Source organism: Falco cherrug, chromosome 1, assembly GCF_023634085.1.
Source record: "Falco cherrug isolate bFalChe1 chromosome 1, bFalChe1.pri, whole genome shotgun sequence".
NCBI classification, from domain to species: Eukaryota; Metazoa; Chordata; class Aves; order Falconiformes; family Falconidae; genus Falco; species Falco cherrug.
Window position 1 is genome coordinate 119,802,867 of NC_073697.1, and position 24,613 is coordinate 119,827,479.

A 24,613-nucleotide genomic window follows, 5' to 3' on the forward strand; every position below is an offset into this window, starting at 1 on the left:
CTTTATTTACAGCGCTGGATGCACAGCAGATTGCTCTGCCCGGCGTGCACACCAAGTTACTCGAGGGTACATATTATACAGCAGAGTGCTTGCACATTCGTAGTGCATTACATATTCATTCACGCGCAGGGTTGGTTCCAAGTTTCTTGCTTCTAATGCAAACTAGTACGCGTCCTCAGATAGCACTACTGAAGTGTTTTACTAACGCCGCATGCTCCCCAAGTGGGGCTTTGCCCTCTTTTGGGGGGGCTGTTTGAATCATAGGTCACAATCTCCCATTACCACAATTACTTTTGTCCTACTTCCACCTAATTTTCTGTGGATTGCCACACTTTATCAGCTTGTCTCCTGCGGCCAGGACTTCCTCACTTGGAGGCTTCTTTCTGCATAGCTTAGATAACGGTGTTCTTTTCACCATCCGTTCTGTTTCCCGTCCCTCACAAAGCAGACTCTCTTGATTAGGAGACCCTTCATTTGTCACTTCTAAAAAAATTTAGAGAGTCACTTGGCTTAAACTTTGTGCACAGATTTAACATCTAAGTAGACACTAAATCAGAGTTTGGTAATTTGGGAGTTCAGGCAGCATACCCTTCTTTGGCTCGTATGAGGGAATGCTTTTTCCTGGTGTATTTTGGGAAAGTGTCTTTTAGGTTATGTGACTTTGCTTCTCTGACTGCATCTGTTTCTCCTAATTGCAGGAATAGGGCTCCTGTTTTAGCTGGTGTGCAAAAGCAAGGAGTACCAACAGGAGGCATGGTGCAGGCATGGTCAGTTTAGCACTTTTCTGAAATGCATTGCCACAGGCAAAAACAAGTTAATAAACTTGATTGTTATTTGCTCTTCGTCCTATCCCATGATGTCATATCAGGGCAGGATGTCTCAAATGAAATAATGATGTTGTTTAGACGTTTTAAAGACCAGTGGTCAGCTCATACCAACTCCTGTTGAAGGGTGGGGGAAGCAAATAATACAGGTGCATATTCAAAAGATGAAGTAATTTTAGGACATGTATAATAATACAGACTACCATTAATTTATGTAAATCCCCATCTGATGGGCTTTAGTCAGGTGCTCGTATGACTCGGGAAGTTTTCCCACCACATTTTAATGCATAACCAACTATGTTTCAGGATCTCTTGTGTTCATTATCATTAATCCAGTGGTTACCCCCAGCATCCCTACTGGTAACCTGGTTTTGACCTTCTGACTTTAATTACAGGACTGTAATCTTGGTTCTGCAACTGAATTTCCGTTATGACCCAACTCACGAGCGCCACTGGCTGAAGTGGGGCTGTGGCCCTGGTTTTGGGTAACTCTTCAGGGTATAGGCAGTTACAGGGGCTGGAAGGAGAGGGCTTGGCTTTGCAAGTCTGGTTGGTTAGAAACTAGAACGAAATTCCAGTGACTACAGAGGTGATCTCTGCTTCCATCAAAGCCCTCCCTTGGGGCATCTCTCTGGTTTGCATGAGGGGACAGAGGTGTGTGTGGATGTCCCTCCCCAGCACAAGCCTGGTGAGCAGGCTGTAGGAGTGAGGAGAGGGCTTGGCCATTACTGTACGCCTCGATGAACTCTAATACAAATCAGTGCGTGCGAGAGAAAGAGACGTGGACTAATGAGAATGCCTGCCTGTTTTCTTTTGGGGAAACAAAAAGCTGACTTGCAGCTTGCTGACATTTCTATAGTCACGTTGCATTGGCAGGACAGGCAGCACCAGTAGTTCTTTTGGAAAGGCAGGACAAGGGGATCGAATGTGTTGTCCCCATCCCGGTCCCCCCACCCTTCCCCACCATGTGAAAGGAGCTCTTTGAGTGCAAGATGAGAGCGAGTCAGTGTGGCTCTGCAGGGGGATATAAAGCCAGCTTTGTAGCAGCCCTCTCTAGGCTTTCAGTGCCCTAGACCGTGCAGCGCAACCTCCGGCTGCTGCAGCCCTCCTTACCTGAGCAGCGCCAGGTCCTTCGCGCTTCGGCACACACATTTCATTGCTGTAGCGACAGTAGTCTGTAACCTGCTGCTTTGCTGCTTCACTCGCTGTTCTGCTTTAGTAAATTACCCTCGCAGGCCGTGGGAATGAGTGAGCCCGCTGCTGCTGTAGACCCTTGCAGGGTTTGTTTGTGATGCTTTGGTAGACATACAGTTGTGTTCCCCCCAGACACACGCACACATGCGCAAGTTAAGAAGCAAACTGCATTTGTCAGATCTCTGGCAAGTTCAGACATGCCTTAAAGTGTGTATAATAAGAATAAATGAAGTGCTCACTCTCTTACTTTTCCCCTCTGTGACCCACTTTTTGCAGACAAAGTTGGTAAGCCAGCTAGGGCACTCCTTGGTAAAGGAGAAAAATCTCCACTTGTTCTTCCTTGCAGTAAAATAATTCTCTTAAAATAACTCTTGCTGCTGCTCGGCTGCAGGATTTGATCTCTTAAATGCATGACGAAGTAAGTGTTTCTGTGTTATCTAGTATTTCAGTTAAAAAGACAACTTGCCACCTCTGCTGTGAAATCAGTTTTAAAAAGTGCCTCTAAATTCTGCCTGCTTTCTTAAAGAAAAAACAGTAACCACCTGGTTCTTCTTTATCTAGCAAAATCAGCGTCTTCACTAGTTTGTCAGGGAGTATTCTAGAAGAGAAATTACTTCCTGCCTGTATTGCTAACAAGCATATCTCTGTCACCAAACTCTTTTACGTACCCAAAAGCACTGATGTCTGCCAGAAATCTTTTGAAGATTCCTGGAAGAATCTAATCATCTTCACATGGCTAGTTTGCTAGGACTGGTAGAACTGGTTGTACAGTGCTGTGGGAGCAAATGGACTGGTTCTCAGGGATGTAGGACTCTGCTGGAACTTTGGCTGCTGATCTGAAGCATGTGTTAGCAGATGGAGACCCAGGCTGTATTATCTGAAGAGTGCTCCCTTGTGACCTCGGTCTGTTTCTGTGACTTAATATACATTTCTGTTTCTTCAAATGTGGATTTCTTCACCTTCAAATACAATAAAATTAGAAGCTCTCCAGTATGAAATACACAGACATACTCTGAGGTGTAGCGATCAACAGGACCTCTTTATGTGTTTCTCCTAGAGCCATTCTGTTTGGACGTGGAATGTATTTGGCCAACAACGCATATTTCATCCGCTGTGCCTTTTGCAGAGCTCAAAGATCAGAAGGCATTTAGCAGAAGAGATTGACACCACTCTGTTTTACATGTGGGGAAGTGGAGGCAGAGAGACCTTGTGCAAGGTGCCAGGAACAGACCCCAGTTCTGCTCCAGGGCTTAATCCCTGTGAATCCTGCTGGAATAGGCATTCTCTGCAAAAAAAGACTCAAGTCTTTATCAAAGGACACCTTGTGTTTGGGGTGTGGAGTTCTTGTCTATAAACATATTTACCGGATCATTTCCCCTTTTGTTTCCTAGATGTCGCCATGCTGCCATAGCGAGGTACTTTGGTGATGGCACTCCACCTTGTAACAAATGCTGCGATTACTGCAAGAACCCGGGGGCAGTGAAGAGGCAACTGGAGTCACTGGAGCGCTGCAGCAACAGCTGGGGCAAAACCTGCATTGGGCCCACAGGTTCCTCCTGGGATAGCTATGACCCAGAGCTGTATGAAGGCGGGAGAAGAGGTTGCAGAGGTTTTAGCAGGTCTGTATTAGTAGCTTGAATTCAGCCCATAGAAGCTACCAGAGAGAAGAGAGCATCTCCCTGCTGCAGGCCCAGCCACTCTATCTTCAGCACGTGTGGTGGTATTTTCCTGTAACTTCTGGCAGCAGGAGCTGGAATTTCATTTTCCACACATTTTGGCAGCCTTGATCACATTCATGTCTCAAAGAGCCAAAAGCTGTTTCGACTGACCTAAGAATTGCCCTGCAGAATGTAGCTGGTTCAATAAACTAGCCTGAAGTTTTTTGGAAGCAGTAAGCGGGGCTCAGCCTGTTCACAGTCACAAGGGTCAAAAATGTTTAAATTGAGACCAAGTGACAGCACAGTATGACATTGTCCACAGATCATTCCTGCGTTAGCGTGGCTGTCTGTGGGCCAACAGGCTGGGGGGCCACTGACAGGACTTAGTCATCACAGAGGATGTAATGGAGTGCCAGTGTCAGCTGCTGCTGCAGATTGCTAAAGTTTAGTGTTTCCCTATCGGGCTGACAGCAAAAGGAAGATGTGCAGTGGGAAACATGATTAATTCTGTACGACGCCTAGCAGTGTGGAGATGGCAACTTCTCTTCTTCCTTGTCCTCTGGCTGAGCTGTAGCAACCGTGCAGCTCTGTCTGGGCGCAGGTTTCGCGCTCTGCCCTGCCCGTGAAGCTGTCAGGATGCACAGAGCTGTCGGCTGGCCTAGCCCTCTGCTTTACCTTAAACAGCTTGAGACTGGAAGCTTTGCTCTGCAGGCAAGTCCAGCCGAGTCAGGAAACTGGCGTCCTTGTGACCTCAGCCCGTGTTTGATCTCAGGACCTGAAAAGACGCGGCCAATGCTGATGTACAGCACACTGCCACTTGATTTATTGAACCTGACTGGATTGTAGCTTTGGCTTGGACATTGTCACGGTCAACAGCCTTAAAGCTCTGATTTGTAATACCTGTCAGTTTGGGCTGTGGCAGCTGTGGAAGGCACTAAGCTCTTGGGCTACATCTGGCAAGAATCAGCTGCTGCCTGTCAGCGTGTTAGTGATGAGGCTTTCATTTAATACAACAGTGTCTGAGGAACGGACGCTTTGTCCTTTCTGCCGTCTCTGCTCCAGTAGTACCCAGCAGCAGTGACTGACAGATGGGGTACCTGATGTAAGGCAGTGAGTCCTCAGTCTCATGGGAGAATCAGGCAGAGCTCCTGAAATGGAGCCCTCTGTTCTCTGAGCACTACTTATGTGCTACTAGTTCGTGCTGCTGTTTAGTAGTTCATGGGATTAACAAATCCCGTGAATTTTTGGACGACACCCACTACTGTTCCGGTTGAGGGATGGTAGTGAAACTAAAAGCTGAGAATTGTTCAGAAAGGATGTGAAATACATCATCTTTGTAAATACTGGGAGAACCTGGGCTCTCCAAAGCTTGTCCCCCAGTTAATGGTGCAGCTACAGAATTGTTTGTTCTTCTTGTTTTCCCGCCTTCTCCAGGTATGATGAAGAAAGCAGTGGGAATGGGGATGAAGCAGATGAAGAGAATCGGAAACGGGAATGGAACAACTTCTACAGAAAGCAGATGAGTCTGCGCAAGGTGAGTTGGTGTCCCTTTGCGAGACATTCACAGATTGCTGTGTGCTTGCCTTACAGACATAAAGGCTTCCTGGCATTAGTGGAAGTAAATTATTGCATCTTGCTGTTGCTCGTTCTGTTTCTTACTTCTTGCACCTCTGCTTTTGCTGTTTTCTCCATATTCTGGGCCAGTCCTATAATATGAAGAAACGCTAATCAAGAGGATTCTGTTGTCTTTAATACCTCTGATATTAATAAAACCAGATTTCCCCATTCAGCTTCTCTTGCATATCCCTATAGCAAAGTGAACTTTGGACTTTGATTCTCATTCTTTGTCTCGTTACCTGTATTTTGGTGCCTTTTCAGTACCTTTGTAACTTCAGCATTAATTTTCCTTGGAGCAGGGGTATAAAATGTGTCTTTTATGCTTCTAGACCAGCATGTGTGTTGCAGGAATGGAAATGTCTGACTGATCTTTGTTTTATTCCAGGGCAAAGAACCAGAAAAGGAAGATTTTGTTCCTCCAAGTAAATATCTCCTTTGATTTATAGTGGGTTTTCTTTGGGAGAAAAAAGTCTTGCATTTTGCAGCTGCATGTAATTTATGTAGCATCAACACTGGAGGTGTCAGTCCCTAGGCACAGAGGTTAGACTTTTGGCTGTGAAGGCTTCGCTGGAGGAGATGGATCAGAGCTTAGCTTTGGTTGGGGTGAAGATATGGAATGCACCTTTCTGAACAGCTTGTCCAAATAAGCAAAAGAGAAGGAAAACTCTGTCTAACCTGACTTTGTAAGCTGCTTCTGCGGTGCTTAGGCAGCAGTATTCAATTGGGCCGTAAGGAAACTGCTGAAAAACTTTGCCATTTGTAACTGTACTAACTGGGGCCCTGTCTAGCAACATAGTTCTTACGCTGTTGTAAAAGAACACCTGGTAGGTCATGTTACTCTGTTCAGCCTCTTCTCTTTTTTTGGTTGGTATTGTGGGGAGGGGAAAAGAGTTGAGTTTTCAAAGAGCCGGGATTCCTTGAAAAAAGGTTTCCTGAGGTGGGGAGGTTTTGGAAAGCTGTTAGCCATGAAGTGGCAAAGTAGATGTTCTCATCCAGAAAGAAAAATCTCACTGTGGCTTCTGCCTACTCTTTTGGAGTTTAATTTCTCCGGGTTAAAGGGTGACTGCAGTGGTGCTGGGGGTTGACTGTGCAGGGAGGAGCATGCCGAGCAGTACTGGACTGGCAACCCTGCCAGTGACAGTTGGGATGTTTCCAGGAGCCCCAGCCCTGCTATGACGCCTTTTCCAAATAAATGCCTCTTTTGTGGTAGGTGCAGACTGTCCCTTGAAGGATGCCTTCAGCAGGAGAATCTCTAAGCTCACCGTGAAGGTAGGAGAGGCTGGTTAACCATCAATCTTGTTGACTTGCAAAGAACAACAAAGATTCTGCCTGCCCTGTTCTTACTCCTTCAGGGATGGAAGTCCAAGGGGCACTGTGACCTCTGTAGAGCATTCTGTATCCCATGTTTCCTAGGGACGGGAACACTGCTTGAAGATGCTGGAAGAAGCTTTGAGCACCAATCAAAAGGTTCCAGCAGGAGGAGGAAAAGGGTATGAGATGAGAGAAAAGGGGTAACATACCGAGTCCCTTAACACAGGGCCTAAGCTTCCCTGAGCAGCGTTACCACTCTCATTACCTTTTTAAGTTATCTGGCCCGAGGATGTGGTTTTGCTTAACCGCATCCTTCTCGTAGTGATGTTCAGGATCAGATAATGAGGATTCCTGTCTCGATTCTGCTAAATCAGCTGGATGGTAGGAGTCGCAATTCTTCCCTGTCCCACGAGATGGGGATAGTGTACTTCTCAAGCTGGGCAAGCGGACACTGAGACTTCGTTTTAAAACTTTGTTTCCACCACCCTTTCCATTCACCAGCAATTCCTTGCTGCATCCCTTGGGACTTCCTTGGAAGTTATCACTTCTTCTCGCACCGGAGGGAGGGAATTTTGTACTTTGTGAGAGATGCTTAAGCATTAGTGTTCCCTTTGCAGATCTAGAAGTGTGTCTTGCCAGAAATCACCCCAGCCTGTGTTACAGGTCAGACCCTCACGCCTGTGCTGTGGAACTGGAGTATGAAGCTTTCCGAACCAGTAAAATGGCCAACTCCTACAAGGCAACTGTGCTAAAGAAGGTAGGGCCATGCGTCTGCTGCTGTTCCCCTGAACGCGGTGTGGCCTCAGCTTAAGGGCAAACAGGGTAAAGTTTGTGTGGGAAAGATGAAGGAGAAGCTCTGCTTTGCCTTGGATGTCTTCCAAATCTTTCGTCTTGATTTTGTTTCCTGGAGGGCTCAGAATCACGTTGGTTTCACATCTTTGTTGGCTTTACAGGCTCCGGAAACCTACATAGCAGTGCAAGCTTATCCAGTTATCTTCTAGTCTAGCAATGAAGGGAATTGGGAGTTCCTCAGACTGTTGCTGACAATGGAGAAGCCTTGGTTTAGGTTAGCTGATTGCCATAAGTCTCTCTGAAGATGTTTCTGTTCTTGAGATAGGTGTCTCTCCAGGGGAGGCATTTATTTTGCCTCTATGGCTTTTAGTACGTACAAAGGCAGGAATGCATCAAGATCTCTGGCCACTAGAGACTCTTTCTGTTCTCTTTTCAGGTAGCAGAAATCAACAAAGCCTCAAAACAAGGAGAGTTGTTCTCATTCTTTGGGTCTGGAACTGGTGGCAATAGCAGCTTGGAAACAAAATCTGGGCCTCCAGCAGAAGAGGATTTCCTCCCTGCGTCCCAGGTTTACTCGGTGAGTAGGTACAGATGGGATAGACAAGGAGGGAATGGTGTGCTTTGTCTGTCTGCTTTTTTATAATTTTATTTTAGGTTCCTTCTGTGGCCATAGCTGTATATTTCTATTGTAGTCGCTTTTCCTGTCTGTTGTTTGTTTCTGGAGTGAGATCAACTAGTCATGCTGGTTCCTGTTAGTGATTATAATTTGTGTGCAGGCCATAAGTTAAGTAAGTTTTTCTCATTTTGCTCTAACCAGGGATGCTGTCTGTTTCCTTACTGCAGGCCTATGACTTTAACCTAATCCATTTCTCTGATGTCTCGGTTAATGATTATGATGATAAGTCACATTTAGAACCTTCCCCAGCTTATGGCTGTACACACTGGTGTATTGTGTACAGAAACTGAGCTCCTTTCAGGGTTCTGCACACAGGGTTTCCTTAATGCTTTTACATCCAAAGTTTCTTCTTCCTTTCTCCCTAGTTCAAACCAAAGCGTGTGGGAGCAGGATTTCCAAAGAAATCCAGCTTGTTCCAGACAGCTTCAGAACTGCTGAAGGTCCAGGAGGGGACTGATGCAAACCCTGTCAAAAAAGGAGATTGTGCAAGTCGGCAAGACAACAGCAACTGGAGTCTGGAACTGGACACCAGAAATGCTGTTCTCCAGAAGAAAGAAATAGCAACCAAAGCAATGTGTGAGAGTGCTGGGGCAGAAGTGCTCCTTCCTGAAAAGAAAGGACAGCAACCCAGTCCGGACACAGACACAAAAGCTGCCCTTGGGGAGGGCCCTGCAAAGAAGTCCAAACCTAGCAAGAAGCAGCAAATGCTCGCAGAAGCAGCTAAAAAAGAATCACAGGATATTTCCAAATTCTTCTCCCTCCCCAAAGGTGGGTCTAAAGCCAAAAGTTGCAGCTCAGCAAAGGAAGATGGTTGTTCTGCAAGCACACTACCTCAGGTTTCTTCTCAAAGCGTGTGTCAAGAGAAACCAACACCTCAGGAAAACAAAGATGTCTTTGGAGGAGATGTGATTGGACAGTCCCAGGGAGAGAATGAAGAACTGGGAGAGACAGAAGTAACACTGACTGAGAGAGAGGAGGATTTTGAGACCCAGCGGGCTGCTGAATCTGAACTCCTTCAAGAGGAAATTGATGTAAAATCCAGGTAAAATCTCTATCTCTCTGCTCCCTGTGTTACCCTGTTAATGAGCTGCAGAGTCGCACCAGCCTTGTCCGGGAATCCGTATTAGATTTCTAGGCTGGTGAGGCAGACTCGGGCTTTACCACATTGAGTCTCATGGCCACTGACAGTATCTTCGCTGTAGAACGATTAAGAGTGGCCTTCTCTCTGCTCTTCCCACTAGTTTTGCCGAAAATGTCACAGAAACTGAGCTAACTGTTGCTGGGGAAGGCGAGTGTGGGAAGCGACCAGGACCAGATGAGGTAAGACTTCAGTGGATGCTAATTTCCTCTATTCTGCTCGTCTTGTGCCGCGTTTCTCTCTGGTCTGAACTACACCCTGACGGTGTTATTTATCTGGGGAGGGCCCAGCTGCCGTTGCGGCAGAGAGGAGAACCGCAGGTGCATTGCACTGCTGGTGTCCGCCTGCCGCCCACTGGGCCAGCGCCAGCAGCTCCGGCTGCAGCGGAAAGCTTCCCCTCCGCGCTGCTTTGTTTCCTCTTCTCTGCAACACGTGTGACCGTACCCTTGCTGATGACCTGCCTGGAATGAGTCTCTCCACCCCCTGCAGATCTGTAACTACCTATAATTAGCAAGTTGCTTTCTCAGGCCAAGGGAGCAACCCCAGCCCAGTGACACACAGGAGCACTCAGAAAGAGCCGTGCTCACAGCCTTCCTTGCCATTCGGTCTCTGTTTCTGCATTTGGCATCTGAGACTGCTGGTAACTGCCTCTACTGAACAGTGTAGTCTCCTTGTTCTCTCAAATTGCACAAGAGTGTGGCACTCCTCAAGTGGTTGGTTCTTCCCAAGGGGCGTATTCTCAGCAGATATCCTGGGAAATCTTTTCCTGTCAGCTTTTCCTGTATAGGACGGGGTCTAGCAATTAGCTGCCCCAGTAAGAGCACGGGGTAATTCTCAGTGGGGTAGTCTTAAAGGGTTTTCCTCAAAGTGCCTTTGTGTGAGAAATAGTGTATTATATCTGCACAGTAAAACGGGTTACGTGGATTCCTGCAAGGTATTCGCTCCAGGGAGAGCCTGCAGGATGCTGCGAAGATTCATGTTCTCAGAAGGGGGTGGCTGCTTGGAAGTGTCACGCTGCCACAGGAATTGGTGGGTTTGGTTTTCTTCTGTCCCATCTCCAGGATATGGAAAGTCCCGCAGCAAAGCGGCTACGGACAGTGGCAAAATCTTCCATTCTGTCTCAGCCAGACAGCAAAAGTGTTGGTCCAACAAAGAAGAAGGTGACTTTTGATCCGAACTTATCGGAGTGCAATAAGGAAGGAACCAGCAAGACTGTGCAGCCAGTGACCAAAGGCGTGTCCCTCAAAGAGACAGCAGACATCGTTGTCAAATATTTGACCCCATTCTACAAGGGTGGCAAATTTGCTTCCAAGGTAGGGCACAGCTCAAGACCCTCTTTAGCAGAAGGAGACTGCGTCTCCCTGGTGATCCGGGGATGGGAGAAGGGGAAGATCATCTGGATACATTTAATTTCCAAGTCACGGCTTGGTACGTGCTGTTTCAGTGACCCTCGGTGCAGGGACTCGCCTCTCCCCAGAAAGGGTTTGTGTGTGGTGGAGAGTGGTACCGTGTTGGTTCCTTGCTTGTTTGTGATTGTTCGTTTTTTCACCATAAACTCCAGCATGTTTTTAAGAACTCCCACCTGTGGAGTGGCAACAGATCAGGTTCAGTTCTGGTGTAGCCGATGTGTTCCGCAAGGCAGCGTGTGTGTGCGTGTGCTTCTCCAGCACTGCCGGGTCAGGTGTATTTGCAGGTTTGCAACACTCCTGTAGTCTAAATCTATGGTGTGTGGTACAGCCAGCCTGCGCTAGGGGCAAGACAAACGTGGAAACAGCCTGGTGAGGTAACCGATGTCTGCGTTCTGCTCTTTGTCTTCCCCAACCCTGCAGGATCTGTTTAAGGGCTTTGCTCGGCACCTGTCTCACTTACTGACCGAAGAGCAGAACCCTGCCCGCAAGACTGGTGAGTTGGCAGCTGGGGAGAGCGCCAGGGATCTTGGGTCCTGTCGCTGCTGAATGGATCGATGGCTTTAAAGGGGGCAGGTGTCTTAAGCGTCATCTCAAAGGTGGTGCTTCCTCTCTTGCAGTGAAGGAGGAAGCACAGAGACTCATCAAAGAGTTTTTCAAAACAAGGGTCAGGTGTGAGAGTGAGAGAGACTGGCAGGAGCGGCAGAGCTCAGAGAGCTGATCCCGGCGTCGTGTTGGCCGTCTTCCTTCCTCCAGCAGTGAGACCAAGGGATCCTGAAGAACTCAGCCAGGGAGAGGTTTGTGGAACTGCAGAAGCGAGCTCTCTTTTCCCACTGCAGTTTTGCTCACTTCTGTCATTAGTGGCGCATACTTCCAGGACACCAGTTTCTGTGAACTTACGGAGTTTCTCCCATAACTGGCGCACCGAAGCCCTCTGGTACCTCTTGCCAAGAGGTGTGACGGCTGCATCTGCTGCGTGGGTTAGGGGCTGCTGCTTCAGGCGATCTGCAGCACCTCCAGCCTCTGCTCCCGGCAGCAGTCGGGGAGGGGCTCAGACTTCCCCACTGGGACTCTGCTTTGGGACGGCACCTTGCTTCCTAGATGGCTCCTCCCCTTGCTCCCCCGTCTCTTAGTTTTTATTTCAGTGTTACCAATAGAAGCCTTATGCTACAAGTTCACATGCTTTGCTCAGGGCTGCCAATGACAAACTTGATGGTTGAGTTCCTGGATGGAATGTTTTCCCTTGAAGGGCAGGAGGGGAGCGTTTTGGTTTTACCATGCGGGCAGTGCCTACTTTCTGAAGGTGGAGAAACTCAGACGCTTTTTCTTTTAATGTGAACTTTTTTTTTTAACTTTGTCTAGTTCTGCCTGCCCTTTAACTTAGGCGGTGATGCTTTTTCAGTATTAATCTCTCCAATAGTGGCACCGAGGTTGCCAACACTTTTCCAGCATTTGCTTGTAACCCCTAAAGCCATATCTGCTTCCTGTGCCTCGCCCACAGTCTGCAATAGGAGGGCAACGCTGCTGTTACAGCTGGTTAAGGTACTGCTGTGGCCCTCAGATTGCCGCTGTGGTGCCTCTGCTGCTATATTTATGTAAGGACCTGAACCCTGGGGTATCAGCGGGCTTGAAATAACCCAGCTCCCTGGAAGGAGTCCTTTGTGGTGGGTTTCTGTTGGGTTCTGCCTTTGTTCCATGCCATGGAGGCTGGTGGCCTCAGGCACTGCCGCTGCTAGAGGAATCTGCAGCCTGAGAGGCCATCAAACAGGCTTTTGGATCACTGTACTCAACAGATGTATTTTTTTTTTTTTAAATGTACTGAAGAGTATGTGCGGAACTGACAATAAAACGATGTTGTAGCTGCTATGGCCTCTTCCTGGAAGCTTTTTCTTACCACTCAGTCATGCAAACTGGCCTTAGACACATTAAGACTCTGTCACTGGGAACACAGACATAAAAGCTCTTTTCTTATCTGAACAGACAGCTAAGAAATGGAACCCTGGGATGGGGTGGAGGGGAAGCATGGGCCAGCAGATGCCTCCGGCCCTTTAAGCTGCAGGCCTTCTCCAGGTGGAACCAGAAGGAGAACCTGGAAACACTTAACTCCAAAGTGACTTAGATCTTCAGCTTGCTCTGCTCACCGAAGGACAAAGGGCCCTACCAGAAGCCTTTTACGCAATAGAAGTCTTTTTCAGCTGTTGCTGGCTGGCTTCTGTTTTCCCTTCCCATTAAAACTCCTGTTCCATCAGCCTCTTCAGTGGGGTCACTGTCTGTCCAGAGCTCAGTGCTTCTGGAGTTCAGCTGCTGCCTGGGTGAACTCAGAAACACTTTGTTTACCTTGTAACTCAGGGGGCTCCCAAAAGGCTGGTGAGGGCACGGGGTTGTGTTTCCTCACACTGTGGGGCATGTCTAACCAGGTGAGTTCTGCATCTATGTAAGGCAGCAAAAGCTCAGCAAAAGAGAAGGGGAAGAAGGGTAAGTTAACCTCCAGCTATCATCATTATTCTTGTAAGAAAACTTCATGAAAGAAAGTCTGTCACGGTGCTGTGGTGCCTTACATAGCCTTGCAGTAGCACTGCTGAAGGGAGGAGGGGGTGGAACGTGTTTCTAGACTCCACAGGCTGCAGCAAACAGTACGTGAAGGGAAGTTCCTGACAGGGCAGATGCTGCAGTTACTGCTGGCATCAGCCGACCGGCAGGAAGCTGGCTGGGCATCACGGCTCGCACTGAGCACCCGCCGATCTGTCCCCTTCCCCGCCAGCAGTGACAACCTGTTCCGCAAGCTCTGCCAGCTGCCTGCGGGTCAGTCTTCTCGCGTTAGATGTAAACCAGTACCTGTCATGTCAGAGCTTCAAGCCATCTCTGCAGGATTATTTTATTGCAGTCTCCTAAAATGCAGATACTTTTCAGTTCGGTGGGTAGCTGTAGCACTAAAAATAAATTAGCATTTTTGTACAAGCCAGGATACTCTCCCCTGCTGTAATACAAGTTCCATTTAAATACGCTTCCTCCATGGGCATGGAGCCATCGTTTGTGTGACAGCTGCACGGACATGATTGACTTCTTTATAGTACAGGGAAACACATGCATATAATTATGTCAGTAAGAAATAAAAAATCAAGTTAACAGTGCACTTTCTTACCATTGCAGCTCAATCTGTACCCCAGCATGTGTTAACTATATTAACACTGATCTGCTTTGCAATTAAGATGCTTTCTACAAGCTCCTGCTTCATCGATCCTGCTATAGGGCCTCTTGCATAGCAATACAGAGAAGCAGCTCACCACGGAACACAGCAGCAGCCAGTGCAGTCATTTCGTAGCCTCAGCTGTGCACTGTCATACACGCATCCCCAGCAAGCATCAGTCTCCGCTTGTGTTAATCAAAAAAAGCAGAGAGGAGTCCCACACTGCATAGCCTAAAGCAGTCACTTGCACCTGTTCAGCTGCTCCGTGTTGGAACAGGCTGGGGAAAAAGCCACGGTGTGGAAAGCGTGTCTGGTGGCGTTAGCCACGGCATGCGTTGGGTCATGGAATAGCACTGGGGGACTGAGGGGCAGGTCATGCAGGGGAGCGATCACGGGCCAGGCCAGCAGCACACACTGCGGTGGCAGTCTTACAGCAACTGCCTGACGTCAGGGGTGTCTTTCGGGAGAGTCCTCTCCAGAAGACGGGGCAGGGAGCACTGAACAAGCCCAAGGAAGGGAGGACAGCGCCATTTCACTTGGTCTTTCTCCTCCTCCCAGGCTCTAGTGCTGCAACTCTCTTCTATCCAGGATGACAACAATCGTGTGGTACATTTCTTTAGCCTGTCAAAACACAAATCCACATCAGTCATTCTCTGCCCCAGAAATGGCTGCTTCTCATCATTAAATATTCCCATAAATCGCTTTCCATAATTATTGGGTGCATGCTGGGACGAATCTGCACTTTGGGGCCCAGGAAATGCAGTGCTCTGGGACGAGAGAGCAGTAGCACTGTCTGTTAGCAGAGGCTCAGCTGGGTGGTTGAGGGCAATTTCTGAACTGCTGGGGGAACCTGTGGGTCCACGCTGGTCTCACCTGTGACAGTTCAAGCCACATGGCCTTGGGGCTGGCAGCCGAGCCGTAGTTCAGTTCTATGCCGGGAAGCCCACCGTCAGAGACAGGCTGCAGCGTTCGCATCTTCTGCAGCTCCTTCAACGGAATGACGCAGGAGACTGCCTGTATAAGGAGAAAAGCCACAAAACGCTTTCTGGTGCGGTCCTTGCAGATAAAGCCATCTGATTCTCACCAAGGAGGATTCACCTCAAGAGCCTGTTGAAAGTCGAGACAAGGCCTGGGACGCACGGCCGTGTGTACAGAACACGGGGCAGGCTCCTGCTGACAGCATGTCCCTAGAACTCCAGCAAGACTGGGCAAACGGGAATGCGACCTGCACTTCGCTTTACTGCTCACCATGATCACTGGACTGAGAAAAGAGCACACAGCAGTACTAACTGTTGTACTGCTCGTGTCACTTGCTTTGGGCTAGGGCTGTTGTTTGAGTGGCTGTGACGCAGGTAAATGCAGTCTCTTCCTGCACAAGTTCTAAAAGTCAAAGTTAATATCTGACAGACATCAGGGCTCCAGACTCTAGGGAGGAATTGTCTGGCATACCTGGGTGGTGCCATCCACCACAATGATCTCTTCTTTATTCACGCCAAAGAAACAGGGCACAGGGATTGTGTCATCGCTGACTCTCTTTACAAAGTAGATGTTGTAGCCAAAGAAAGGCAATTTCATCACATGCTCTGTAAGGAAGCAAAAGGTGGCTTTTCAGGCAGCAGCTTCCAGCCAGCGATCCACTGCACCAACCTAAGGTGGTCAAAAGCTGCAAGAGTTCCCAAGCTTTTCTACACGAAACAGTAAGATTGACAAGTTCTCCCTCCCCCGCCCCCGGCTCAATTCTCAGCAGTCTGAGCAGCCTGAATAGACGCCCTGGTTTTTTTTCTGACCAGCAAACAGACATGCAGCCAGAATATCAACTAAAACACAACTCGCACAGAGCTCTGAAAATCTACTGCAGATTTCTACAAAAGAGGTGGAACTTCTCCCATGACCACCACGCTGGAGAACAAGTGCCAATCTAGGGAATGCTATGTCATGGCCTACTCCAGGCTCCAAGGATCCTTGCCAAAATCATGAAGTGTCCCAAAAGCGCATTCGGAGCAGCTGCTGTCATGCTCAGGATAGATGAGGCAAGCAGATCTGGATGTCTCCTCACCTATGAACTGAATTTTTGCATCCAGTGGCTGGAGGGGCTGCTTGGTTCTCAGCAGCATGCCAACGTGGTCCTGCAGAGACTGGGGATTGATGGAGGACTGCAGGGTCTTTGGCGTGTACTCCTTCAGCTCCTCCCTGTGCCAACAAGCAGATACTAAGCCACCCCCTGCCCAGCTAAAATCAAAAAATCAGCCCAGGGGAATTAGGAGGAAGGAGAGGATGTGGCAACAGTTTTCAAGTACATGGCTGGGGGCAAGGGTGGAGGGAGAGAGGAAGGGCACAACAGGTCGTTTCTGAACTGGGTAATGTGGAAGGAAACACCAGACAGTGAGACCACCATTTTCCACAGAGAAGGTGGCTGTGCACCACTGACTAGTGCACTGGGAGAAATCCCACCTTTCTGGAGACAACTCTTCAAGCGAGGAGTGTAGCCTGGAAGTAAAGCCACAAGGCGTTTCTTTCGCAGGCAGCCTCAGCTGAACACCACCTTACTCTAACCCTGTCTTGCTCCTGTGTGACCGAAGCGCTACACAGAGCTCCCCATTCCCAGCAGGGTTGTGCCGTCACCCCCTGCTGCTGGTGCTGGAAGAGGAGCTGGTGGAGACATTACCTTGACTCTGAGTCAAAAGTCTGTAAGGCTACAGGAAGGAAGGAGCATGAAAATACAGCTCAGGGCTGCAGCACAGAACCTTTCCGGCACCAGGGACATTTTCATTCCCACTAGGCATCTCACTACAAATTTCAGGTGCTCAGGGTTGAAAACTCTGGGACTTGTGAGAAAGAACAAAGGAGCATTCGTCCCAGCTATAAACTCATGTGCTCCCTTGGGATTACAGACACATGGATGGCAGTCAAAAGAAATGCCCACGGCACCCTCATGACCCTCAGCTTAGGAGGAGTCAGAAAAGGAAATGTGGATCAGAGACAGTCAACATTAAGAATGTGAACAGGAGGTAAATTTTCTTGATTATGGGCAGAAGTCAGTCACTAAGTGATGTTAATTAGTAGCTTATGTTCTCTAGAACTGTCCATTCCTCAGTCATCCAGAGACGAATTCAGGCACCTACCCCTAACCCCTGTGGCACTGGCCGTCAGAGATAGAGGCCCACCTGGAGACATACCTGGAGGGAACAGAGTTCTGCTGCTCTGTTTTGGCCCAGTGCTGGAGCACTGCCAAAACGCCCACCTCGATCTCCATTTCCTTACTGCGGCTCAGCAGTATCCTGCCGTTCAGGTAATCCCACTGCACCTGAGGGACAGCACAGCAAAGAGGCCTGTCTTACACCTGCCGGAGGGTGCAGGCAGGTCTGGGCAGTGCCAGGCTGCAGAGACCCACATCCCACCTTGCCGATAACACATCCGGCTCAGGCGGGTAACACAAAAGCAAAGGTTTTCTGGGCTTGGGAAGAGCATGCGGAACTGCAGAAACCACGTCTGGAACAGAACAGCTCATAGGCTAGGGCTCCAGGCGCACTGCCTTCCTTGCATTCCATAAATTCAGTTATTAGTCATTCCCAGAAACGGCATACAAAGCTGATTAGCCAAAGCCCTCCCGCTTCTTCAGCTCCCTTGGGACATGCCCTTTGCCCTTACACTTAACTCCACCCCTGCTAGGGAGCCCTTGCTAGGGAGGTTCCTGGTGGCACACACTGGCCTTGTTGCTTACCTGTCCATAATGGACATCAGTATAAATTTTATTCTCAAAGTGCAGAGGTGTCCTCCAGATGAGCCTGCGTAAAGTCACAGTGACCAACTTGTCCTCCAGCAGGTAATCATGAAGATACTCCTCCGATCTTATCGGCCTCACAGTTTTATCTACATGTTTATGCAGAGAGAGGGTGGTCACTCGGTGCCAAGACAGTGGGCTGAGCTCCATGGCCTGGGACAGGAGCCTTCCTGCACACCTCTGTGCCACCCTGCCCTGCCAACTCCAGGCATAAGCCATTCTACAGGACACGGACCCACACAGACAGACACATCTCTTTCAGAAACAAGCAACACAGCCCCCGAGAAGGCACAGTCCTTAACCCTAGTACAGAGGGAAACTGCTGAAGAGGAACATTCCCAGAGCCAGCAAGGGTGCGGGAACTACTTGGAACAGTAGCTGTGGTACTCCCTGTTGGAAAAACCACTTTAAGAACAAAGCTAGATGCTAGTCTCTACTTGCCGAGATTATGGCTGTTGCTCCTGCTGGCAAAAAGAACAAATTCCCAGATCTCTTCCTGTTCACCTGCCCCCATCTGCTCACAGATCTCCTGCAAGAGCTCCTTGGCCACCTGAAGCAAGGAAAGAAGCAAATAAATACCATGGCCAGGCAAGCCCGAAAGCATCCCAGAGCAGTTAGACATGCTGGGCCTGCTGGAGGGCAGCAGTATGGCTCTGGCCATCGCACAAAGCAGCAACCAAAAAGGATTTTATGATTCCATGATTCTGAGCTGGTGAGGCATCCCAGCATTGTGCAAGCCCTGCAGAGACACGCTGCTACAGGGATTCCTGGGAAGCGAGTGGGAAACTGTCACAGCGCTGTGGGAAGCACTGGCCAAGCCCAAAGTTTTGGCAGATGAGAGAGTTCCCTGGTGAGGCTCAGAGTCCAGATCAACAACAAAATTCAAAGCAGAAAACTCACCGTGAATGTCTTGATTCTAGTGAGGTATTCCATGCCTCCAGGCATCAGTATCACTAGCCGGCGAGCACTGTGCCCTTTCTGCAAAACAGTCTTTAGGCAGCAAGACATGCGAGATCCCATCAGCCCCACAATTTTCACTCCCTCTTCATCCCCATTCTCTGCCTTCCACTGCTTGCCCATCGTACCTGCCTCCTCCCTGCCCATATCCCTGCCTACTCCATGGCATGGCACCTCCCAATCCCCTTGCAGACACACGCTTCATTTCCTTTCTTGGAACACTAACCGCCCCTGTAAAACACTGCACGTAGCACCTCCCGGCAAGCCCCTGCCCTCCCTCTCTTCCCAGTATCCCCACTTCTCTGCCCCTCAATACCAGCAATGCCTCTATCTCCACCGGGAAAGGAAGGTGGCGACGGCCCCCATACATGAAATTTTTCCGCAGGTTGCTCTGACAGATCTTGGCTATATCTGCCGGAGAAAGAAAAAGCTTCGTGTGCCGAGCCAAACAGAGGAATAAGCATTGTGTCCTGTGGTGCTGGGTCATCCTGGCTGTGTTGAATTTAACCCAAGGCTGCTGCTAGGAGAGCAAAAAGACTTGACCTCATCTCCCACTCTGCCAGGACACATCCAGATCATGAGAGGCCAGCCCCAGACAGCAGGAGTACAGGGGCATGACAGGGTGGGAGAACTAGAACCCTCTTCGCTGACAGGATTCCAACCCAAATACCTCAGAGCTGATGACCCTGGAAGATCACAGACTGCCTTTCCCCCAGGGTCTAGCTGTCAAACTGGGCCCAAGCCACAGGGCTAAGCTAAGCTTCTGAGACACAATTCCACCTTGCCTGGGCAAAGATGCAATGGGAAATAACCTCTGCAAAGAGAAAGACTAGAGACACAAAGCTGACCGCTGACTCTTGCCTGCAGGCTCAGCTCCCTTGGTACCCCGCTCATTTCTCCTGCCTAACAGCATAAGAGAGATTTTCCCACTGGACCCATGTCCCCACCTGGATCCTGTCTTCTTTCCTTGACTACTGGGCCTTAGTAACAAGGGGGCAGATGTTTATTTTACAGGACACAGAAACAGTCATACCCTGGTGGGTGCTAGATGGATCGCTGCTGGCTAGCTGCAGAAATTTGGTGGCATAGGGCATCAGGATGTTAGAAGGGAGGAAGTACCCAGTTAGCAGGTTTAGGAGCAACCAACCACGCAGCACGCTGTCCCTGTAGAACAGAAAGAACTGTGGGCACTTGCAATAAGATAATTCCTACACCAGGCAGCTCAAAGCGAGCCTTTGTCCTTTTGAACATCTATGGCAGGTGGCAGAAAATGAGGTGGCAGCACTTGGTCATAGGTTTCTTATGCTGAGGAAGGGATTGATTCAGTTATTCTAACAGCAAACAAAGAAAGGGAACAGTCAAAGCTACTCTGATGCCACTGCTGCTGTATCGCAGGGCAGCGTGGGGTCAAGCCAGTCCCTAACTGTTGTGTCAGTTCCCTTGGGCTGTGATGAGGAAATTGGGGCTCTGACCAGCACCACTACCAGGAGCTACCAGGAATGTTTACCACGGCCCAGATGTATCAGCAGCCAGAAATACAAAGACAAACGTCCATTGAAGTGAAAATGCCAAACCCAGTGACTGGCTTGATTTCCTGAGTGCTCAGCAACTGGTGTCCATGCAGTGAGGCAGAGGGTTCCCCCCAGGCTGTGCACGCACAGGATCGGAAGGTGCTGGTACTCACTGGCTCGGGTTGTGGGTGACCTGTTTGATGACCTGGCAGTAGACCTCATCATGGAAGCTCTCCTTCTCCTTGCACAGCTGCATTTGGAGAGAAGACAGCATCAGAGATGGGAAGAGAGCATCAGAGAGGCCTGAGGTCATCTCTGTGCCCTCTCTCTCCCAGCTCCAGAGCTCTGTCAATTTGGCTTAAAGTTTGGGTGTTGCAGCCCCTGGTCTCCAGTGTTATCTAGCCCAAAGAAGGAGAGGCTGGTTGTGCTCTCATCCAGGCAGTGATCCATTTACATGCAACCCCTCCCTGCCATGTTTTTTAATCAGCCTTTCCATTTCTGCTCCCTTTCTCTCGTAGGAGGTTGCATTATGACTCTCCCTGCCCTCGCCCTTCCCAGCGAGGTCTTGGCCCTTCATTCCCATCAGTGCTTCAGCACCTTGCCCAGGGGAAGGTCACAAACCTGAAGGATTTCATAGATGCATTCAACCTCATTCTGGTTCTTGAGTTTCGGTTGATCTCCCATGAACCGCATCAGAGCTGCAAAGCAAAAGCTAGTGTTCGGGTCTAAGCAGAGGTGATCCTGCCACACGGCAGGCAGTAGACTAGAAAATGTCCTAAAAGCTTTTCTGCCTCTCACAGGCTATTACAAGACTTGCATTGGACACATGTGGTCAGTGGGACATCAGCCCAGGCAGGGTGTGTTCTTGGACACTTTTTACTCAAGGCAAAGTGCATTTTGTTGGACACTTTCAGTATGGACACAGGTGGTTATTAGCTGCAGAAATGCCTTAGAAGGAGCTCTCCTTTCACAGTCTTCATTCCCTGCCCTGGGGCCCGTGTGCCCATGTGTGGCCACCAAGGCCATCCCACTCACCCCCGCTCCAGCCTCTGTGGTATCGTGTCCTAGGGAGGTACTTACTCTTGAAGTTCTTTGTAGCAAGCTCGTTCAGCTCACTGTCAGAGTACCGGAGCAAAGATGCCTGGATTGGGACCTACAGGGCCAGAATACAAGGGTAAACTGGGGAGGCAGATTGCACAGAGCTGTGCTGCAGCCTTCACAAGAAGACACAAGCTCCCAGTATCTTGCAGGTAGCACTGAAGACTAAGGGGCACCTACACTTCTCCAGAGACTGCAGCCAAGGGTCTGCTCTCTGCATTGTCGCTATGTGGGGACAAAGCCAGAGACAATACTGGAGCTGGGATTCTGGCTGTAGCCATGGGGAGAGACTGGGCTCACCTTAGTGTGCTGGACCAGGTCAGCTACACTCTTCTTTTCAGCAGATGTCCCCTTCAATCCCTGCCTAGACAGAGGAGAGGGAACATACAATCCAAGAAATATCCCTAGATACGGCTTGGTGTGTGTCAGGCCATATGTATGCCTGTTCAGAAAGGACCACAGCCTACTCACGTGGACTGAGCATCTCGGAAGTAGGCTATAGCGAAGTCCATCATGGTATAATGATCACCAGCAGGGACTAGCATGATGCTGTTGGGTTCTGATGTCAGGCTGGGAACAGAGCTCTGCAGGGACAGCCCCCAAACCCACCCTAAAAAGTCAGCTGAGGAACTGCAGCGCATATTCTCACCTGCCAGACCTCATCTGTGTGTGGTGCCTCCCCTTCCCACTATGACAGTATTTGAGGTCTCCATCTGCAAGGCTTAAGCAGTCATCTTCCCTCTAGCCTAGGAGGTCAGATGCTACCCGGGCCATGGACCCACCCTGGCAGCTTCCAGAGAGCTCAGCCATATGCCCCTAGAACTTCCCCAAGGATAACTCACCGTCACCTCCCTGCTAGTGTTCCTGCTCTCTGGGGAAGCTTGCACGCTCTTCTGCCACCCTCCACATCTCCCCATGCTGGTGCTGAGGTAATCAGGGGCTGCGGCCAATTGCACCAAGCTGGTGGGGAAAATACCACAGCGGCCACCAGTGGAGCCGAACTGCCAGCCTACAGAAACAAGGGAGAAAAAGCCTGGAACCATGGCAGTTACCAAGAGAAACGAGCAGTCAAGCATTCTAGCAGCAAAGGAGAGCATCAGACTGACTAGGTTTTCCCGCCTCCTATGATAACATCCCCTATAACTGTGGCAGCTGGAACAAGGTGGGCTGCCGTCAGAGAGTGGCAGAGCTAAATGCTGGCTGTGCCAGCCCTTCACAGCCTGCTTTCCTCTGGTTTACTCAACAGCAGCATGTAGAGCATCTGGGCACCATGGGTCCAGCAGGCCCTTGGACGCAGTCCCCACCTTTCCTGCAAATCTCAACAAATTCCCTCACCTGGCTCCATGCCCTGCATGGGCAGTAACTCAATGAGGTCACCCTTCTTGAAGCTAAGAAGGCTCTTGTCATCCACGATGTAGCTGCGCAGAGCAACAACGTAGTTGGCATCCTGGGGAAAAAGCGACAGGGGGGGGGTCAAATCTCATCCCTAGGATGTGAAGGACTCAGACCATTTCATCCCATGGACACTCTCAGGTCCAGGTGGGAAACCACCATTCCCTACTGCACTGCAGCCACTCCCTCACCTGCCTCAGCTCCTGGAGGAAGAGTTCCACCATGGCCTTGATGCACAGAGCCTTTGGAGAACGCAGGAAGAGCTGCTCTGTCTTCAGGGAGAACTCCAGGGCATTGTTGCCCTTCAGTTCCACTGACAGCACATCTGCAAAGCTGAGAACACGGCCTTCATCCTCAGGCTCCTTCTGCCAGAGCTAAGGACGCAGCTCATGGGGGTGGGAGCTCATTCCAAGGACTGAAAACGGAGACAGGCCTCAGCATGCTCCAGAGGGTGGCCTTTCACCAGCACTGTGTTACAACAGTAACAGCACCATAGGCTGCTCATGGCTTTCACCACACCACTCTGAGGACCTGTCTTGTGATGACGTGTGTGGAGCTGACTCTCACCTAGCACTCACATAGCGTAAGCAAAGCACAAGATAGAAGGAAAGGGAATGGCCAAACTCATTAGAAGGAGGGTCAGTGAGTCACAACTAGCTTAGGACAATCCTAGATAGCACAGCACAACCAGGGAATATTCAGCTCACTCAGTTTGCCTCCTAACACTCTGAAAGCATCCTGCAAGTGACAAATTATCCTGCAGCAACTAGTGTCCTTTTGCTCACCTGTAGCTGTGAAGAATCTTCAGGTGTTCAGGATTATAGCCAGCTGCTTTCACCACCTTCAGCAGCCGCAAGCCCCGGTGAGAAACACCCAGGATCTGGACATCGCTTCCCCCTTCCCCCTGTAAGAGAAGTGCAGCAGAGAGCATCAAAGCATCTGGACAGGATGCAGCAGGGGAAGAAGATGCTACCACATGACCATGAAGGAGGACCTGGGCTGACAGAGGTGTCAAACCCAGAGAAGTACATAAGGCACAGAAGAATGACTGATGTGTGGCCAGGCAGGGAGACAGAAAGAGATCCCAGGTGAACTAAAGCCACACAGCTAAAGCAAGCCCAAGGTCTTGAGAAAATTAAGACTCACATGAACTGGGAAGAGGCGAGAGAAATAGTTAGCCCAGTTATCCCGAGCAGCCAGTACAATTCTCTTCTTTATCGCATCCTCCTGAATGGACTGGACATTGTTGCCAACCCGGAACTCCACTACCAGGGTTACAAAACAGATACTTTCTTAGTAAGACAGAGATGGCCAAGTCTCCCTCTGGCCAGGGACTCATTCACACCAGTCCCCCTCAGTGATTACAGTGCAGCAAACAACATGCAGAGGCGAAAGGATACCAAATTATTTTGCACACACCAGTCTACTACTATTTTCTCTCCCCCTCTCCATGGAGCTCTTGTCAAATACGACAGCTGGATTTTAAGGCAACTCAAAATTCCATCCTTGGGCTTCAGTTTCCTCTTCCCACAATAAACATACCAGAACTAAGTTTTTCTGGCCCAGAGAAATTTCAGGGCAATTTTCTGGCCATTTAGAGTAAACAAACATTCCTACACTGCACTACACAGCACACACAAATGTGCTTGCTTGCTGCAGTGACAAACATTCCTCCTCTGCCCTAAGTCCTGCCTGAAAGGGCTTGGAGGATGGTTTCTCATTTCAAATCAAAATCTGGGATGGGCACAGGGAGGAAGGGATGATGGGGCTGTTAATTACTTAGCAGGTCTTTCATCTTGCGCTTCTCTTCCCTGGAGATCCGAAAGCAGGAATCAGAGAAAGTGTCACGCATGATCTGCAAAGGAAGGAAACGGAGAGGCTTCCACTGAAAAGACCACATCTGATTATGCTGGAGTATCCAAAGCTATTAAACAGACTGAGTTTCAGAGAGGAGTGAACAGGGGCTTCACTGAACGGACCTGGAGGAGAGGCCATCACTGCTAGGGATATGCAGAAGCAAAGGCAATTTGTGCAATGTAATTACGGAGTGTTTTGTCCCCAGAGAGACGAC

The 24,613-nt window shown here is 49.5% G+C and overlaps 2 protein-coding genes across 7 annotated transcripts in view; one reads left to right on the forward strand and one right to left on the reverse strand.

Moving 5' to 3' along the window:
• RECQL5 (RecQ like helicase 5) overlaps positions 1 to 12,480 on the forward strand; it is a 39,736-nt gene extending 27,256 nt beyond the window's left edge. For 4 of the 6 annotated variants that reach the window (XM_055724403.1, XM_055724410.1, XM_055724393.1 and 1 more), the window contains 12 exons: positions 3,410 to 3,637; positions 5,111 to 5,210; positions 5,679 to 5,715; positions 6,504 to 6,562; positions 6,707 to 6,783; positions 7,268 to 7,361; positions 7,833 to 7,973; positions 8,438 to 9,114; positions 9,314 to 9,392; positions 10,272 to 10,523; positions 11,040 to 11,112; positions 11,237 to 12,480. In XM_055724403.1, coding sequence (XP_055580378.1) covers positions 3,410 to 3,637; positions 5,111 to 5,210; positions 5,679 to 5,715; positions 6,504 to 6,562; positions 6,707 to 6,783; positions 7,268 to 7,361; positions 7,833 to 7,973; positions 8,438 to 9,114; positions 9,314 to 9,392; positions 10,272 to 10,523; positions 11,040 to 11,112; positions 11,237 to 11,337 — 1,918 coding nt within the window. In that variant the 3' untranslated portion in view covers positions 11,338 to 12,480. Of the gene's footprint in view, positions 1 to 3,409; positions 3,638 to 5,110; positions 5,211 to 5,678; positions 5,716 to 6,503; positions 6,563 to 6,706; positions 6,784 to 7,221; positions 7,362 to 7,832; positions 7,974 to 8,437; positions 9,115 to 9,313; positions 9,393 to 10,271; positions 10,524 to 11,039; positions 11,113 to 11,236 lie in introns of those variants that run through there. The other 2 variants (XM_055724418.1, XR_008734716.1) reach the window with 2 other exon arrangements.
• Positions 12,481 to 13,100: 620 nt separating this feature from the next.
• The window catches only part of LOC102049094 (unconventional myosin-XVB), a 28,699-nt gene continuing 17,186 nt past the window's right edge, over positions 13,101 to 24,613 (reverse strand). The window contains exons 24-44 of the mRNA XM_055700771.1: positions 24,322 to 24,397; positions 23,689 to 23,807; positions 23,328 to 23,446; positions 22,734 to 22,875; positions 22,486 to 22,597; positions 21,993 to 22,159; positions 21,622 to 21,734; positions 21,451 to 21,514; positions 21,133 to 21,205; positions 20,674 to 20,750; positions 20,226 to 20,302; positions 19,575 to 19,705; positions 18,858 to 18,952; positions 18,485 to 18,562; positions 18,026 to 18,134; positions 17,525 to 17,673; positions 16,980 to 17,107; positions 15,860 to 15,993; positions 15,253 to 15,386; positions 14,677 to 14,817; positions 13,101 to 14,424 (exon numbers count right to left, since the gene is read on the reverse strand). Coding sequence (XP_055556746.1) covers positions 14,365 to 14,424; positions 14,677 to 14,817; positions 15,253 to 15,386; positions 15,860 to 15,993; positions 16,980 to 17,107; positions 17,525 to 17,673; positions 18,026 to 18,134; positions 18,485 to 18,562; positions 18,858 to 18,952; positions 19,575 to 19,705; positions 20,226 to 20,302; positions 20,674 to 20,750; positions 21,133 to 21,205; positions 21,451 to 21,514; positions 21,622 to 21,734; positions 21,993 to 22,159; positions 22,486 to 22,597; positions 22,734 to 22,875; positions 23,328 to 23,446; positions 23,689 to 23,807; positions 24,322 to 24,397 — 2,298 coding nt within the window. The 3' untranslated portion in view covers positions 13,101 to 14,364. The remainder of the gene's footprint in view (positions 14,425 to 14,676; positions 14,818 to 15,252; positions 15,387 to 15,859; positions 15,994 to 16,979; positions 17,108 to 17,524; positions 17,674 to 18,025; positions 18,135 to 18,484; positions 18,563 to 18,857; positions 18,953 to 19,574; positions 19,706 to 20,225; positions 20,303 to 20,673; positions 20,751 to 21,132; positions 21,206 to 21,450; positions 21,515 to 21,621; positions 21,735 to 21,992; positions 22,160 to 22,485; positions 22,598 to 22,733; positions 22,876 to 23,327; positions 23,447 to 23,688; positions 23,808 to 24,321; positions 24,398 to 24,613) is intronic.